The sequence below is a fragment of the Crocodylus siamensis genome, chromosome 1 (assembly GCF_052110815.1).
Source record: "Crocodylus siamensis isolate JL-2025a chromosome 1, ASM5211081v1, whole genome shotgun sequence".
NCBI lineage: Eukaryota > Metazoa > Chordata > Crocodylia > Crocodylidae > Crocodylus > Crocodylus siamensis.
The window spans coordinates 118,458,922-118,473,686 of NC_143395.1; the positions used below are offsets into that span (position 1 = coordinate 118,458,922).

At 40.8% G+C, this 14,765-nt stretch overlaps 1 protein-coding gene across 7 annotated transcripts in view; it reads left to right on the plus strand.

The window, feature by feature from the left end:
* The window catches only part of MTHFD1L (methylenetetrahydrofolate dehydrogenase (NADP+ dependent) 1 like), a 276,590-nt gene that overhangs the window by 109,403 nt on the left and 152,422 nt on the right, over window positions 1-14,765 (plus strand). For all 7 annotated transcript variants that reach the window (XM_090041346.1, XM_090041382.1, XM_090041366.1 and 4 more), the window contains 2 exons: window positions 169-237; window positions 6,993-7,104. In XM_090041346.1, coding sequence (XP_089897472.1) covers window positions 169-237; window positions 6,993-7,104 — 181 coding nt within the window. The remainder of the gene's footprint in view (window positions 1-168; window positions 238-6,992; window positions 7,105-14,765) is intronic.

A 14,765-nucleotide genomic window follows, 5' to 3' on the forward strand; every position in this document is an offset into this window, starting at 1 on the left:
GGGAATAGGTAGGCAAAATGTAGTTGAAAGTTTCTTTTTCAGGAAAACTGGGAATGTGGTATAAGTGTATCCTTAAATTTTATCTCAATTGTCCCTCTGGTAAAACAGTATTCTATTTAGATTGCCGTAACATGGATGGTTTTAAAATGTTCATTGTTTTATTTTTAGGGAGTAGCAGGTGCTTTGGCAGTTTTGATGAAGGATGCAATTAAACCAACACTAATGCAGACATTAGAGGTGAGTCCAGTGTAGTAATCTTTTGGGGGTTTTCCTTTTTTCCTTGTTTTAAAGTTCTGTGTTATACTTGTCGCTGTTCTAGATATAGAAGGTTGTGCCCTAAATAATATTGTTCAAATCAGGCTGAGCACTGCAAGAATATTTTCACAACTATTCATTTTAATATATAACTAATTACTTTCAGTCATGTTTGTTGCCATGCTTTTCCTCTGCGTGAATCTTTTGAGCTCTGCCATGACTTCTGAGCTAACTGTAATGCATTGTTGTTGCACTGCTGCTGGAACAAAGTAGAAGACCTGTCTTACCTCTCATCCATAACTTACTTTGGTTACCTTGTTCCATTCTCATCATGCTACAATGAGAAAGTTTAAAAAATAATAATAATGGCTGTATTTTTAGAAAATTGTAATAGACACCCAAAATTTAATTTATTAGTTGTGAATTTATTGATTCAGCTCTACTAGAAACACTTTTGGCTGAAAAAATATTTTGGGTCATATTAGAAATATGTGTACCACATGCAAGGGAGTAGTTTAGTTTATTTTTAAGTCTGAAAACAGATTTATATTTTTGAAAAGCTCGTGTTCCAAAATATTTAAACAGTGTTGATACAGACAACTCCTTTTGCCCTGAACAAGTTGGTAGCTACAGAAAGGTAGTATTGGAGTCCTCAGTCGATAAAAGTTTCCTATATAGCCCATGAGCTTTCAAAGCATTAGCAACATTTTCACTTGCCAGGTGAAGGTTTATATTATTACCTAAAGGGGAAGATTTGGTATAACAAATTTTTGTTTCACCCATGGTATATTATGGTGCAAAAATAGGGTTTAAATTATGTTGTGCTTTTGATTGTAGCCAACCTTCTCTTAGATTAATTGGTTTCTTTTACAAAGCTTTTTCTCTCTTGTGGCTGTATTTTATAAAGAAAAGTTTGAATGCGTTTCAGTATACAGCATAACATCCAGTAACACAAATAGCAGATCACTTAGAAACAAAAAAAATACTCTTAGAACTTGGGGCACTAAATTTCTATTATTGACAGACTTTTGCGTATTAAAGCATTAGATACAATGTAGCTTTCAATTCTGCTGACTAGCCTCTGTCATTCTATAAGCCGTGTGTATATCTGTTAGGAAATGGCATTGTGCGAAAAGCTGTGGTTTTGCTTTATTTTAATAGAAAATTATAAATGTCAGCATGGTTTAATTTGATTGATGGGCTTTTGGCTATGGGAGCAATATACTTTTACTTTTCAGCTGTTTTTCAGAATATTTTTATTCACACTTCTAAACCATACTGATTTCTGCTTTTTATGTAGTTTACTCTTTCTGACCCAGTTAATACAGCAACTGAAACATCTATCACCACTACTGATAATGTGGTTTCAATACCATTTTAATATCCAGGGTTAGTTTTTCCTGAAGCTTATACTGTAACATAATTTTTTGAAATCAACCAAATCTAGTACTAAAGACTGCCTTAGTTCCCAGTCTTGCAATCAGATCCTCATTAGCAGATTCTTGTGCCCCTTTGTATTCATATAAATTCCAGTGCAAACTTATCAGTAATCTACCCAAGCACAAATTCTCGTCCCTTTAACTCTGTCTCATTGCCTTCCCTATGAAAAAAGGTTGAGCTTTCTTGTTGGTCTCTGTAGATCCCACAGCCTCCAGTCTCAGAACTTTCTTGCATAGAAGTGTCCTTGGGCAACACACATGCCCTAAACTACTTCATGTTTCCATTAAAGGCCACAAAGGGCAGGAGAGCCACAGTCATCCCTTGTTTCCCTTACTGCCCCAGGGAAACTAGGGATCCAACATCCTTTGTTTCTCTTTCTTCTTTAGAAACAGATGTTTGAAATCCCTTTGACATTGAGGGATGGAAGAAAAATACTATCTAAGAAGGCAGTACAAAAGACTGGGAGACTAGCATTGGTACCAGTGGCTAATCTATTACCAACACACTTATCTTAGCTTTGTAAGAAGCACCTTTCCTTGAAAGCCCTGGCACTGGACCCAAATCCAAAGGTACTGATGCTCCTAGAGAGATGCTTCTCTCTCCTGTCTTTGAATCATCAAGCAGAAAATGCTTGTCCCATTAGAAATAGTAGAAATGCGGCTGACAGGCACAGTGCATCAAGACTCTGCTTTAAAAAGGCACCTGATATTTTGAAGAAAATCCTGGTGAATATAGCAGACTTTGAGGAAATGGAGTTCTGCAACAACCAGACAGGAGCCAAAGAGGGGACTGGAGTTCTCCATTGGCTCCACTGTTTCTCTGTTCTGTAACATTCTGTACCATACATATTGGCAGAGAATACCTTAGCCATGCACTAAAATGGGGAAGGGGGGCCCCATGCTTTTTCTCTCTCTCCCCATCCTGCAGAGAAGCCATCAAGTTCTTGGAATGATATCATTGGCCTGGCATAACCTCGATAGCTTTATACTTCCTCCAGCAGTCAGCAGTGACCTGGCAATGGTCTTGAGCAGATAATTCATCACCAGCCACAGGCTGATTCCTACAGGGAACACCTATCGCAAGCTTGATGTTCCATCAGTGGGGACACGCTGATAAACATGTTTGTAGGCCTGTGCGAGTCGGCAGTGATCTGATCTGGCTTTGGATCCCGCTGCTTCGGATGCCAGGGATCCGATCCAGAGCTCTGGACCAGGTTCCTGCTTCGATCTGGCCAAAGCGGCTCTGAAGCTTCGGAGCCACCTCGGAGATCCGGCCATAGGGTATAATAGGGAATCAATGAAATAGCTATAACTTTGTTGTTGTTTGTATGATGTAGATGAAACTTGCAGGGATGATAGCCCCTGCTGAGAGCATGAAGTTTGCCAAGTTTCAAGAAGATCGATGCAGGGGTTTGGGGGCAACTGTACCCCAAATTCTTGAAAGCAAAACTCACGTCAGGTGTTTGTGTTGCAACACAGGGGGGTCAAAACTGCAGGGGTGGTAGCTCCTGGTGAGGCCAAAAAGCCTGCCAAGTTTCAAGAAGATTGGTTCAGGGATTTGGGGAAAATTGCACCTCAAGCTGCACACAAGCAAAGCTCGTGACATGGGTGACTGTGTTAAGGTGCAGCAGGGTGAAAGGTGCAGGGAAGGTGGCCCCTGCTGAGACCAAGAAGCCTGCCAGCTGTCAAGGAGATCAGTGCACGGGGGTTCTGTGGCCCTGTGCCTCTGGCTGAGAAACAGACAAAACTGGTGACATGGGTGCTTGTGCAACTGATTTTCTCTGTCTTGGTGGATTTGATTGTCTGTATTGATTATTTCCTCTCCTTAGTCTCTGCTTTTGTAGATGTTAATTGATCGTAATTAACTGGCTACATTAGCTAGCTACTGTGTATTGAGCTGGTCCCTGAGTGAATCATGATTGATTGGTAACTGGTAACACAGTGGTTTAGCAGCCAGGCCTGCAGTAGTCTCTCCCAGGCCCTAAGACAGACAGTTGCACAAACACCCATGTCATGAGTTTTGTCTGTCAGCAGCTAGAGGTGCAGGGCTCCAGAACCCCCCTGCACTGATCTCCTTGACAGCTAGCAAGTTTTGTGGCCGCAGCAGGGACCACCATCCCTACAGTTTTCAGCCCACTGTGCCTTAACACACACAGTGTCATCCATGGCATGAGTTTTGCTTGTCTTCTTGAAATTTGGCAGGCTTCTTGGCCTCACCATGGGCTACTACGCCTACAGTTTTTACCCCCTGTGATGTAACACGTACATGTGACATCAGTTTTGCTTTCAAGAATTTGGGGTTCAATTCCCCCTGAACCCCGGCACCAATCTTCTTGAAACTTCACAGGCATCATGCTCTCAGCAAAGACTACAATCCCTGCGCATTTCATCCAAATCAGACAAAAAACAAAGTTATAGATATTTCATTGATTCACCATTATACCCTATGGCCGGATCTCCAAAGCAACTCTGAAGCTTTTCTGAACCTCTTTGGAAAGCCTAACAAAGCCAGCACTTTGATCCGGATATGCTGCTTTGGATGCCAAAGCATCCAAAGCTTCTCCAGATCCGAAGCCCTGTCGGAAGCCTCGCACAGCCCTGCATGTTTGCAAAGGAGCCGACACGTTTGCCAATTATCTGATTTCCTCGCCATCAAACCTTCTGTCTCAGGCCATGGTTAGTTCTTCCATCAGGCCCACAGCCTCAGCAGTTGATGGTCTAGTTAAGTATTACAGAAGGGGGATGCAACCTACAATATCACAAAATTCTGATAAAGGATGTGAAAAATTTCACCAGAAGAGCTAGCTAACTGCTAAGTAGAAATAGTGGTGGTTATGGACTGTCCATCATCCCAGTACTGAAGATTCTTGATTATATGCTGAAGGTAGGTTGCTGTTGGCACTACTTTCATTTGAACCAAGTCCACCTGGCCGCTGTTTCAGAGTACCATCCAAATATACAGCTGCTCTGTCTTGCCCGATGCTATCCAAAATTCTAAAAGGCCCCGTGCTGACTTCTGCTAGTCAGTGAACCTATGCTAGCATGAGTGTCTTCCTAAAGTTGATGATGTCCCATGTGGATTCCTCTCGTGGTGATCCATCCATCATCTTGCCCTTGAAAGTCTTCCTGATGCCTGCCACCACAGCTGAAATAGGAAACAGCCATGGCAACGTGAAGTTCTCTCGTACGTCATTCTTTAAAGACAAGAAAATGGCTGAGGACATTTGGAAACTAAACTGGAATATACAGGTTTCCTCTGCACTGATTTTTAATTTAAGATTTTTTTTATCCCTAAATGTCTAAAACGCTAACAAGCATTTCACTGCTGTAGTCCCTACATGATGCACTGGGTCAGCAGTATAGCAGTGATGATAATATAATTCTTCTTGTTTCGGGGCATGATTTTTGTTTCATTTTTTTTCTGCTCTTTTTGTTCCATTCTTTCATTTTCAGAATATGAATGGCACGGCGGGGTAGCCATTAGCTGGTTCATGAAAATTTGTCTTCTAGGTAGCATCCTTTCCATATACAGTCCCACATACACTTCATTTTCCTAACATTGATAAAATCACAGCGGTAGTTAGTACTGTTAGTATGAGGTTCAGGCAGATCACAGGGTAGACAACTGAATTAAAGATGTATAAGATTTTGTCAGCAAGAGCTCACTTCAGAAGATATATGAACCCTGAAGCTTAATATGTAAGAGTCTTAAATGCTATTGTATCTCTTCTAAACAAAATGAGTAATGTTTCTTTCACAGATTGAGAAGATACAAGATTTAGTTTATTGTGGTTGATATTTTATGAAAGGGATGAACTAAAATATGTAGCTTAAATAAAGTAATTTTAAAATGTCCAGTCATCTGCTTTTACTGGTTCCCCCTGAAGTAGTCTTTTTCTTTATTAAGTACTGAAGCTTTTTAAATGGTGTAAGGAAGATTTAAGTTAATTTTGGTAACTTTACTGTTTCATCACCCTAACAAAATTGTTATGGTGTTCTGTAAAGAATATGGAAATCTTAGGAGTTGATTCTTTTGCATATCAAATTATTACGTTATTTCTCAAAAATAAAAATATAAGGTGTAATCAGCTGTATCTTCTAGATAATCTAAAGCTGTTTACTTATTCTGTCTCCAACTAGGATATCTTGAACGCATTACTGTATTTTAATACAAAAAAAAAATGTTGTTTATGTTTTACAGCCAAAGGGCTGAAATTGCATCTTTCTCTATTTGAGAAGTAAAATATATTAGATAAAGTATTTTGTCATGGACTCATTCTGCTCAGATACTGATTCAGGCCAACATTTTTTGTTAATACACTTCCCTTCCTTTTTGTTTTATTTTGTGACTTCCTTCCTTAAAACTCTTTTCCTTTTGCCTCCAAAAATAACCCTTGTAAACAAAAAGGCAGTTGGAATACTGTATTCTTGGTCTTTATCAGGCTGACCAATGCCATTCTTCTTTCCTTATTTACTCCCTTCTGTGCCTACATCTACCTCATTTCATTATTTAGATTTTCAGCTTTTTGAGACAGAAGAGTTCTCTTCCCTCTATGCCCCTATTTGTTTAAGCAAATGGAACAAAGACAGTGGGGGCTTCTAGAATACTATAGTAATGTAAAAAACCATGTGTAGAAATCTGGGGAATATACTGCTGTGTAGTTTGAACTACTTTCATTCAGTAGTTCTGATTTCTGCCAATGGTATACAGTAAAAACCACTTTAACCGGCACTTCATTAACTGGCATGCTCTATTAGCTGGCATGCTGATTGATGCCAGCTGACGTGGCAAAAGGGAAACTGGAAGTGGGACTTCCGGTTTTGTCAGAGCCCACAGCTGGGGGAAAGCAGCCTGCACGGAGCCTCCCCTCCCTTTCCCCAGGCACACTGACACTGGGGGCAGGGTGGCAGGGACAGCACAGTTAATCTGAGATGTGGACAGGGCAAGAGGGGTGTCTTTGCCCAACCAGGCAAAGACACCTCTCAGATTACCGGCACATTTGGTTATCTGGTACCCCCCCATTTCCCATGGGTGCCAGATAATGGAGCTTTTGCTGTAGTTCATTTTTTTGTGATATCTAGGCTCTTCTGTGAATGCAGTTATGGCCTTAACATGTCACTAAGAGTTTTAAAAAAAAATGACCAGTTATTTTACCTCTCTTAAGCCAGACAAGTTTCCAATTAGTGCATTACCTAGACAGAAGGGTTTTTGGTCTCTAAGTTGATTTGTAGAATTAGTTCTCTTTTCTGGCTGTTACATTATACATACATATTAACTTTTTTTTTTGTATTTGTCAGGGGACTCCTGTATTTGTGCATGCTGGACCTTTTGCCAATATTGCACATGGGAATTCTTCTGTTTTGGCAGACAAAATTGCCCTTAAACTAGTTGGAGAAGAAGGATTTGTGGGTAAGTAATTTTTTGGATACTCTGTTGCGAATAGTAACCGATAAGCCAGTCTCTATTGCTGTATAGTTTCCACAAACAACAAGTGTTCATGGAAGACCAAAATGGATGAGGCATGTTGGTAGGATGTTCTAAACATATAGTCGATGACATATTTTTAAGCCTCTTCGAAGACAAGTGCAAAAATGGCTTCTGCTTAATCAAAAGATACACTTACCTGTTCATTTTACTGACACTTTCAGCAGTCACTGGGAACCACATGAATGGAAAAAACTCTTGACAGCTCAAATGACCTCTGCATAAAACGGTTACTTAAATTTAAATTGTACATTTTCATTATTGATGGTATCAGAGCCAGAAAGAGCTCAGCTTGTTTGAGATTCCAGGTTGAGATTGTACTGCTGACCTTTGGAAATACATTTTTGTTTCCATGTAAACTTGGTAAATTTAATGTGAAAGTCAACCATGGAACCTAAGAAAGCAGTTCCAAGTGACTTTTATTAGATGATGATTGCTATTTAAACCCTCTTCTTCTGTGTTGTGAATTCAAACAATAACAGCATGGTTCTAGAGGTATAAACCCAGGAAGTCTCTCTTCATCATCTAAACTGAATGACAGGCAAAATAAACTCTAAGCTCAAATAATGGAAAGTAAATTAGATTTAAAATATCTATTTTTAAAAAATCTCAGTTAACAGAAGTATTGATTCTTTTTAGATAGTATTTCTGTTAGTATGCCTATAAAGACTTTGTTTGCAGAGGTGGATAATATAGATACACAAAACTATGGTACAATGTAGAATTGCAGGTCGTTTAGCAGAAATGGTTACGTCTTTGTTGTTCAAAATGTAGGGCACTCATGCTTAAACAGTGTTTGACTTTTTTTTTCTTTACAACAGCTTTGTTCCTTCCTACCCAACACTTTTGTTTTTGTAAAATGGCATGGCATGCAAGTTTGCTTTGTTAGTTTTCATGAACATTGCAATTCTGCAAAAACAGGATTGGGCTTTGTGTTATAAACTGATTAAATATAAATGTGCACTTCTGGGTATCAAGGGCAGAAGTAGATTAACCATCCTTTAGACACATTTAGATGCACAGTAACTTTAGCGTGGACATCCACATTTTCTGCAGTGGTGAGGCTTTTTATTTTATGAAAATACTTAAGTTACAGTTACCTGTTTCCCTGATCCCCTGCTAAGTTCTAAAATACAAACTGTGTGTGTGTGCGCGCGCGTGCATACATGCACCTGTTTCCATCCCCAGCATAGATGATAAATGATAACCCTGAGTTCCATATAAGTCAATTTTTTTTTTAAATAGATATATTTCATGGGGCTGTGAGAGTTGCTCCTGGTAATTAGCTCCTATCAGACAACAGAATTACAGAACAAAGGATACTTTGATTACTGGAACTATTAAATGCCATTAAAAAAAAGAGGATCATTAACACCTGTAGAATAGAGTTTAGAAAGAATCGGGTGTATTATAATGAGCCAGGACTTCAGATGACTGCATTACTGCTGCCTGAATAGAATTGCTGCTGCCACAGACAGGCATCTGGTTTTAAACTTTGGGTGGGGCGGGAATCGAAAGGGATGGGAGGGGAGATCCACTCCTGTCCTTGTTATAGATTTTCTACATGACTTGGATAGTAGTCAAGAATGTCTAAAACAAAGCAGAGAAAGTGTTTGATTTGTCTTTATTCCATTAAATTGAATTTTTCTACCTCTTCCATAAAATTTTGATTTTTCTATTACTTCATTTCTGGATGTTAATTTTGAAGAGATCACCTTTAATCTGTAGGAAATCTTAGAACAAACATTCACCAGTCATATTCATGCTCTATTTTTATTGGGTAGTAGTAAAAATTGTTTTATGAAATCACTTTAAAAGCTTTTTTTCATTTTTGTTTTCATTGTCTAAATGGCAAAGGAAATTAAACTTTTAGTAATGCCTGTAATACCTAGAGTCATCTTTATCGTTTGGTCTTTGGATCCCAAAACAATAGTTGGAGCCTTTATTTTTATTTAATCTTATGAGGTTTTTGCACATAGGCTTAATTTTAAAGAATTTCATGCAGTGGTAATAATCTTTTTAAAATGTACCACTATTGCACTCATGGTCAGGATTTTCATAGTTTCATAGTTTGTAGGGTCAGAAGGGACCTGAGCAGGTCATCGAGTCCAACCCCCTGCCATGACAAGAAAGAGTACTGGCGTCAACCCCAGCAAGGTGTTTGTCTAGCCTCCTCTTGAAGACCCCCAGGGTAGGAGCCAGCACCACTTCTCTTGGAAGTTGATACCAGATCCTAGCCTCCCTGACAGTGAAGTAGCACCTCCTCTTGCCTAGTCTAAATCTACCCTCCACCAGCTTGTGACCATTATTTCTAGTCACTCCTGGCAGTGCTCAGGGGAACAGGGACTCTCCCAGTGCCTGCTGCTCCCCTCTGACTAGTTTGTAACAGGCCACTAGATCCCCCTCAGCCTTCTCTTGTGGAGGCTGAACAGGTTCAGGTCCCATAGCCTCTCCTCGTAGGGCCTGCCCTGCTGACCCCAATCATGATTTTCCTGATAGTACCTTTGGAAAGGATCCATTTATTCCTATATGATCATCTAAAGGCCTATGCTAGGTGAGAACATTTGTATTCTGGATATATTAATTATTGCATCATAATGTAATCACTATAGTATTTCATCCATTTCGTTATTACATGACATTTTTAAATTAAAGTAAATGCTCTTAAAGTGTAGTGCTTTTCTGTTCATAAAAATAACTTTCTCTAGCTACAGTCAGTAACCTTTCCAGTTTCATTTCAAGTCTGTTTCATATCACTACAGTGGAAGTAGGATGTCATAAATGTGTTTGAAACTATATCCAAGATGCAGAGTATAAAAGAATTATATTTTGTTGTTGCTTGTTTCTGCATTCATTTAATCTCAAAGTTTCTATCGGGCAATTTTTGATAACAGATATGTGTTTTAAATGCCATCCTTTTCCATGTGTTTTCTTTATTATGCATTATTATTTTTAGTCCCTCTTCCTCTGCAAGACCATGAGGCAGCACAACTTGAATGGCTTCAAGAGACCAGAGGGTCATCAAATCCAGATGTTTTTCTCTAGTTATATTGGCAGGTTATATGAAAAATCCACAAAAATAAATCTCCATAAAACTGACTCTCCTTTAGCTTTAAAACAGGTTGGACTTAGTTCCTCTAAACCCTGAATTAAAGAAGTCTTAGACCCTGATTTGCAAAGTGCTTCAGTATATACTTTCGTCCATCCCTGTTCAGCAGAGCACTTAAATGTGCGCTTACAAGTATATGGTTAAGTGCTTTAGTAAATTCAGGTCTTATTTTGTCTACTCTATTCTTTTCTGACAAAATATTTTCACTGTTGCTAGTAAGAGCAATAGTGAAAGCTTTATGGAAGACAAGATTCTGGACAGCATTTCAAGTGTTGTAATGTCTGACCCTCTTCAAATAGGCCAAAAACAAAAGTCATGAAATTTGCTTCACATTTACAGAGCATCTGTCTATATTTATATACTCATTGCTTAGTCAAGTTGATGTAGTTTTTTCTCAGGACACTCCACCATTGATATGATATTTTCAGTCAAGCAACTGCAAAAGAAGCATTGAGAAAAACAAATACTGCTGTATATAGACTTCATCTATATGACAGGCATTCAGTACAGTCAACAGACAGCCTTTTTACTGTTCTGAAGTAACTGGATTGTTGCCCCCCCCCAACCTGTTGAACATCATTCGCTTATAACAGCAAAGTATGAAGGCAGCTGTCGTGTATGAAAAGAAAGAATCAAATGTCTTTGGCATCAACAACAGAGAGAAATGGGTGTGTCTTAGCCCCTGTGCTTTTTAATATCTACTTTTCATTCCTGCTTCTTCATGTATTCAAGGACAACAATGATGGCATTTATCTTTGAACCCAATTAGATGGAGACTTGTTAAGCATCTCAAGGTTTAGAGTGAAAACCAAGGTCAAAGAACTGGTTCTGAGATATTTATTTTTTACGGATGATGTGGCCTTGATTGCCCAGAGTGTGAATCTTCCTTGCAAAATCTCTTGATCAAGTTTTCTAAATCATGCAAGAGCTTCAGGGTGGCAATTGGTCTAAAAAAGATTGTGATAATCTACCAAGGGGTAAAAAAATGATATCTGACATCACTCTGGAGGACACATCTCTTGGTGTCATTGACAGTTTTTGCTACTTGGTTTCTGTGATCAGCAGAAGTCTTGACCTTCAGACTGAACTGACTAACAGAATCGGAAAAGCAGCTAAAAGTTTTGGGCTGTTACAGAAACAAACAACAGCAAACTATCAGCTAAGGTAAAGATGCGAATCTGTGAGACTTGTGTCCTGTAATCTCTGCTTTATGATCCAGAAAGTTGGACTATGTATGCTAGGCACATCAAGAGACTAAACAGCATCCACATGAGATGTCTGTGTAAGATCCTGAAAATAAAGTGGGAAGACAGAATACCAAACACAGAAGTACCTAGAACACAGTACTGACACACTTAGAAACCACTATCAAGAAAAGGAAGTTGCGATAGATTGGCTGTATTAGGAGACTGGGAGAAGACTGTATCCCCAAGAATATTTTGTATGATGAAATTTGAGACATTTAGAGACATGAAATTTGAGACATGAAATTTAGAAAGCAGGGTTGCCCTCTGACGGTACCATGATGTGGAAAAATTATATGAAGTTGTTCAATATCAACATAGAAAGCTGGGAGGAGCACAGAATCCCATCCAATCTGGAGGGAACATCTGGTACTGGGTGAAGCTCAGTATGAAGCGGCTTTGATTCCAATCTGGAGGGAACATCTGGTACTGGGTGAAGCTCAGTATGAAGCGGCTTTGATCCAGAGGATGGAAGCAAAATGAGCATGCTGTAAACTTGGACTCCAACTCGGACAACATATGGATCCACAATATTTGTAACAAACTGTGCCCCTCTCAAGTTGGGCTCGTCAGCCACATACAGATTCACCAGGCATATGACTAGACCTCTTACATGTACACCATGATCTCGAGGATCAATGGTTGCATACATTGCATAGTATCAAGTGCCCGCTTTACCATGCCCCACTGTGAAACTTTCACCAGAAACATCCTACAAATTATAATGTTGAGTTGTTACAACAAGCCTGCCTCCCCCAGTATGTGGCCCTGGCCTCATTTGCTTCCACTAGGTGCTACTGCAACACAAGTTTTTAATAAAAGTACAGATACTGTACCATACTTTGAGTACAGCCACGGTGTGTGTAATGGCTATCTTGACTTAGTCTCCAAGAATTAGTTTTTACACACACTGTTGCTTTATATCAAACATTACTGTATTTTTGTGCATATAGCCTGCACCCATGTATAACCCGCAGAAAATTGCGTTTTCGTAAAATACTCCATGTATTCCCCGCACCCATGTATTCCCCCCACCCTGAGACGTGGCCACAAGCACGGGCTCTGCAGGGGAGGTGAGGGATGAGGAGCTGTGAGCCCCACTCCCCGCTGCCAGCCACGCTCTGCTGAGCACGGCCACCGGAGCTGGAGCCAGAGCCCACAGCTCGCAGCTCCTCATCATTCCACCCCCCCCCCCCACAGAGCCTGCAAGTCCGTCCCCAGCTGCAGGCTCCAGCTCCAGCGGCCGTGCCCAGTAGAGTGCTGCTGGCGGTGGTGGCAAGGAGTGGGCCTCGCAGGTCCTCATCCTTCCCCTCCCTTCTTCTCCGCTGCAGAGCCCCACTCCCCGCCAGCCACGTTCTGCTGGGCATGGCCGGAGCTGGAGCCTGCAGCCGGGGACAAGCTATGCTGTTCTAAAGACTCTGCATAGCCTGCACCCTTGTATAGCCCACACCCACCCATCAAGTTTGTAAAAACGTGTCTAGCCCGCAGACTGTATGCGCAAAAATACAGTAATTCCTCTGACCTGGAGTGGATTATTATTCAGTTGATGGGAGGGCAGGTATGTTCTCTTGCATCATGTAAGTATGATTGTGACTGAGCTAATAAATCATGTAGTCTTAGTCTCTCGATTCATGCTTATAAAGCGGTGATCCATCATTGTTTTAACTGATGGATCATGTTGTTAGGAAGGTTCTTCTGTATGAAAAGCTACAAACACTGCATAAGAGAATGGCTTCATCCTGAGTTGTGAATATTTTATATAAAACAAGCAAGAACCAAGTTTGTTTAGGTTAAGTACAGACCGTCCAAAAGCCTGATGTTGAATTAAATAAATCTTCGCAGCTTAGTCTAAGCTGCATACAGAGACGATCTGAACAGAATGCAGAGCCTGGGGCAAATCAGCCTGTGCAGGGCCCCACTCCTGGATGCGAGGAAGCCAGTGGGCAGATTCGGGGGGCATGCGCTGAGCAGCTGGACATGTCGGATTTGGCAGCAGATGCGGTGGGGGTGAGCTGAACAACCAGACATGAAGCCAGCAGCAGCATGGAGTCACCCCAGCTGCTCTGCCTGGCTCCGCAGAGCCCTGCAAGGCTCAGGCCCCAGGGCAGTTGCCTTGATTCAGTGCTCCTGCTGTGGTCTCCAGCAGGTTGGGTTCCCTGCACAATAGCTCCCCAGACTTCCCAGATGGAATAGCCTGTCTCTCAGTTGTCACAGGCACAGGGGAGCTTCAGAGCTGCTCCTGACCTATGTGTCAGGGAGCAGTCATGGATATGTGCATATTCCTCATTCCAGCCTGTCTCCTGGCCAGTGAGGAAAGACAGAGGAGGTAGCAAGAGAGCTAGGTAGGAAAGGAGCAACCTGTATGCTGCTGAGCCTGCTCACTACACAGTTCAGGATGGGTGTTCCTCCTGATCCTAGATCAATGAGGAAAGCAGTGGAGAGTGGTCAGGCAATGGGAGAGGCAGGCACCAGGGGGGCAAGGAGCAGAGGTCAGGGTGCTTTCTCTTCCCACCTTCTCTGTAATGCTTTTGCTTTTTCCACTGCTGTGCACCTTTTCCTCCCCATCTCTGCTTTCCCACTGCTTGCCTTCTTGCTGCTGCATTCTTGCCAATGTGGTAGAATAGGGGAGACCAATTTAAGATGACTTTCTAATAATTAGATTCTAGACCTAGAAAATTACAACAAATTTATCATTTGTCAGGTCTAGAATCTAATTTATTTGGGGATTATTTTACGTTCAAGGTAATCTTGGATTTGGGTAAATATGGTAGCTACAAATTCCTCTAGTCATTGTTGTCAACAGGTGTTTTCGGGTGAGCATTGCTGTAATGACCTGTTGCAGGCCAGTCTCAGACGCACCCAACCACTTGACCGTTTGTTTCCAGTTTCTGTGCTGCACCTGTGTGTATCTTGTACATTGTAGACAGCTTTTAACTATGGAAGGAGACCAAACCAAATACTGCTGTAACTTTATACATCCTGGTGATCTAGGATATTGCTTTTCCAGTCACTGTGTTTCAGAGGTTTGTAAGCTTTCACATGACTCTTGATTATGCCAACAATGTACATTCCTGTCCTGGCTCTGTGTTTTCCTTCTGTTTGGGAACTTGCCTGAATTCATTTGTTAGATTAATTTTAGATAATGTCCTTGTGGCTTAAATAGATAAATAAAGACAACAGCTGATTAATTCAGCAACAAACCTAGGAATAAAAAATTTGCAGGTGAAGTCCAG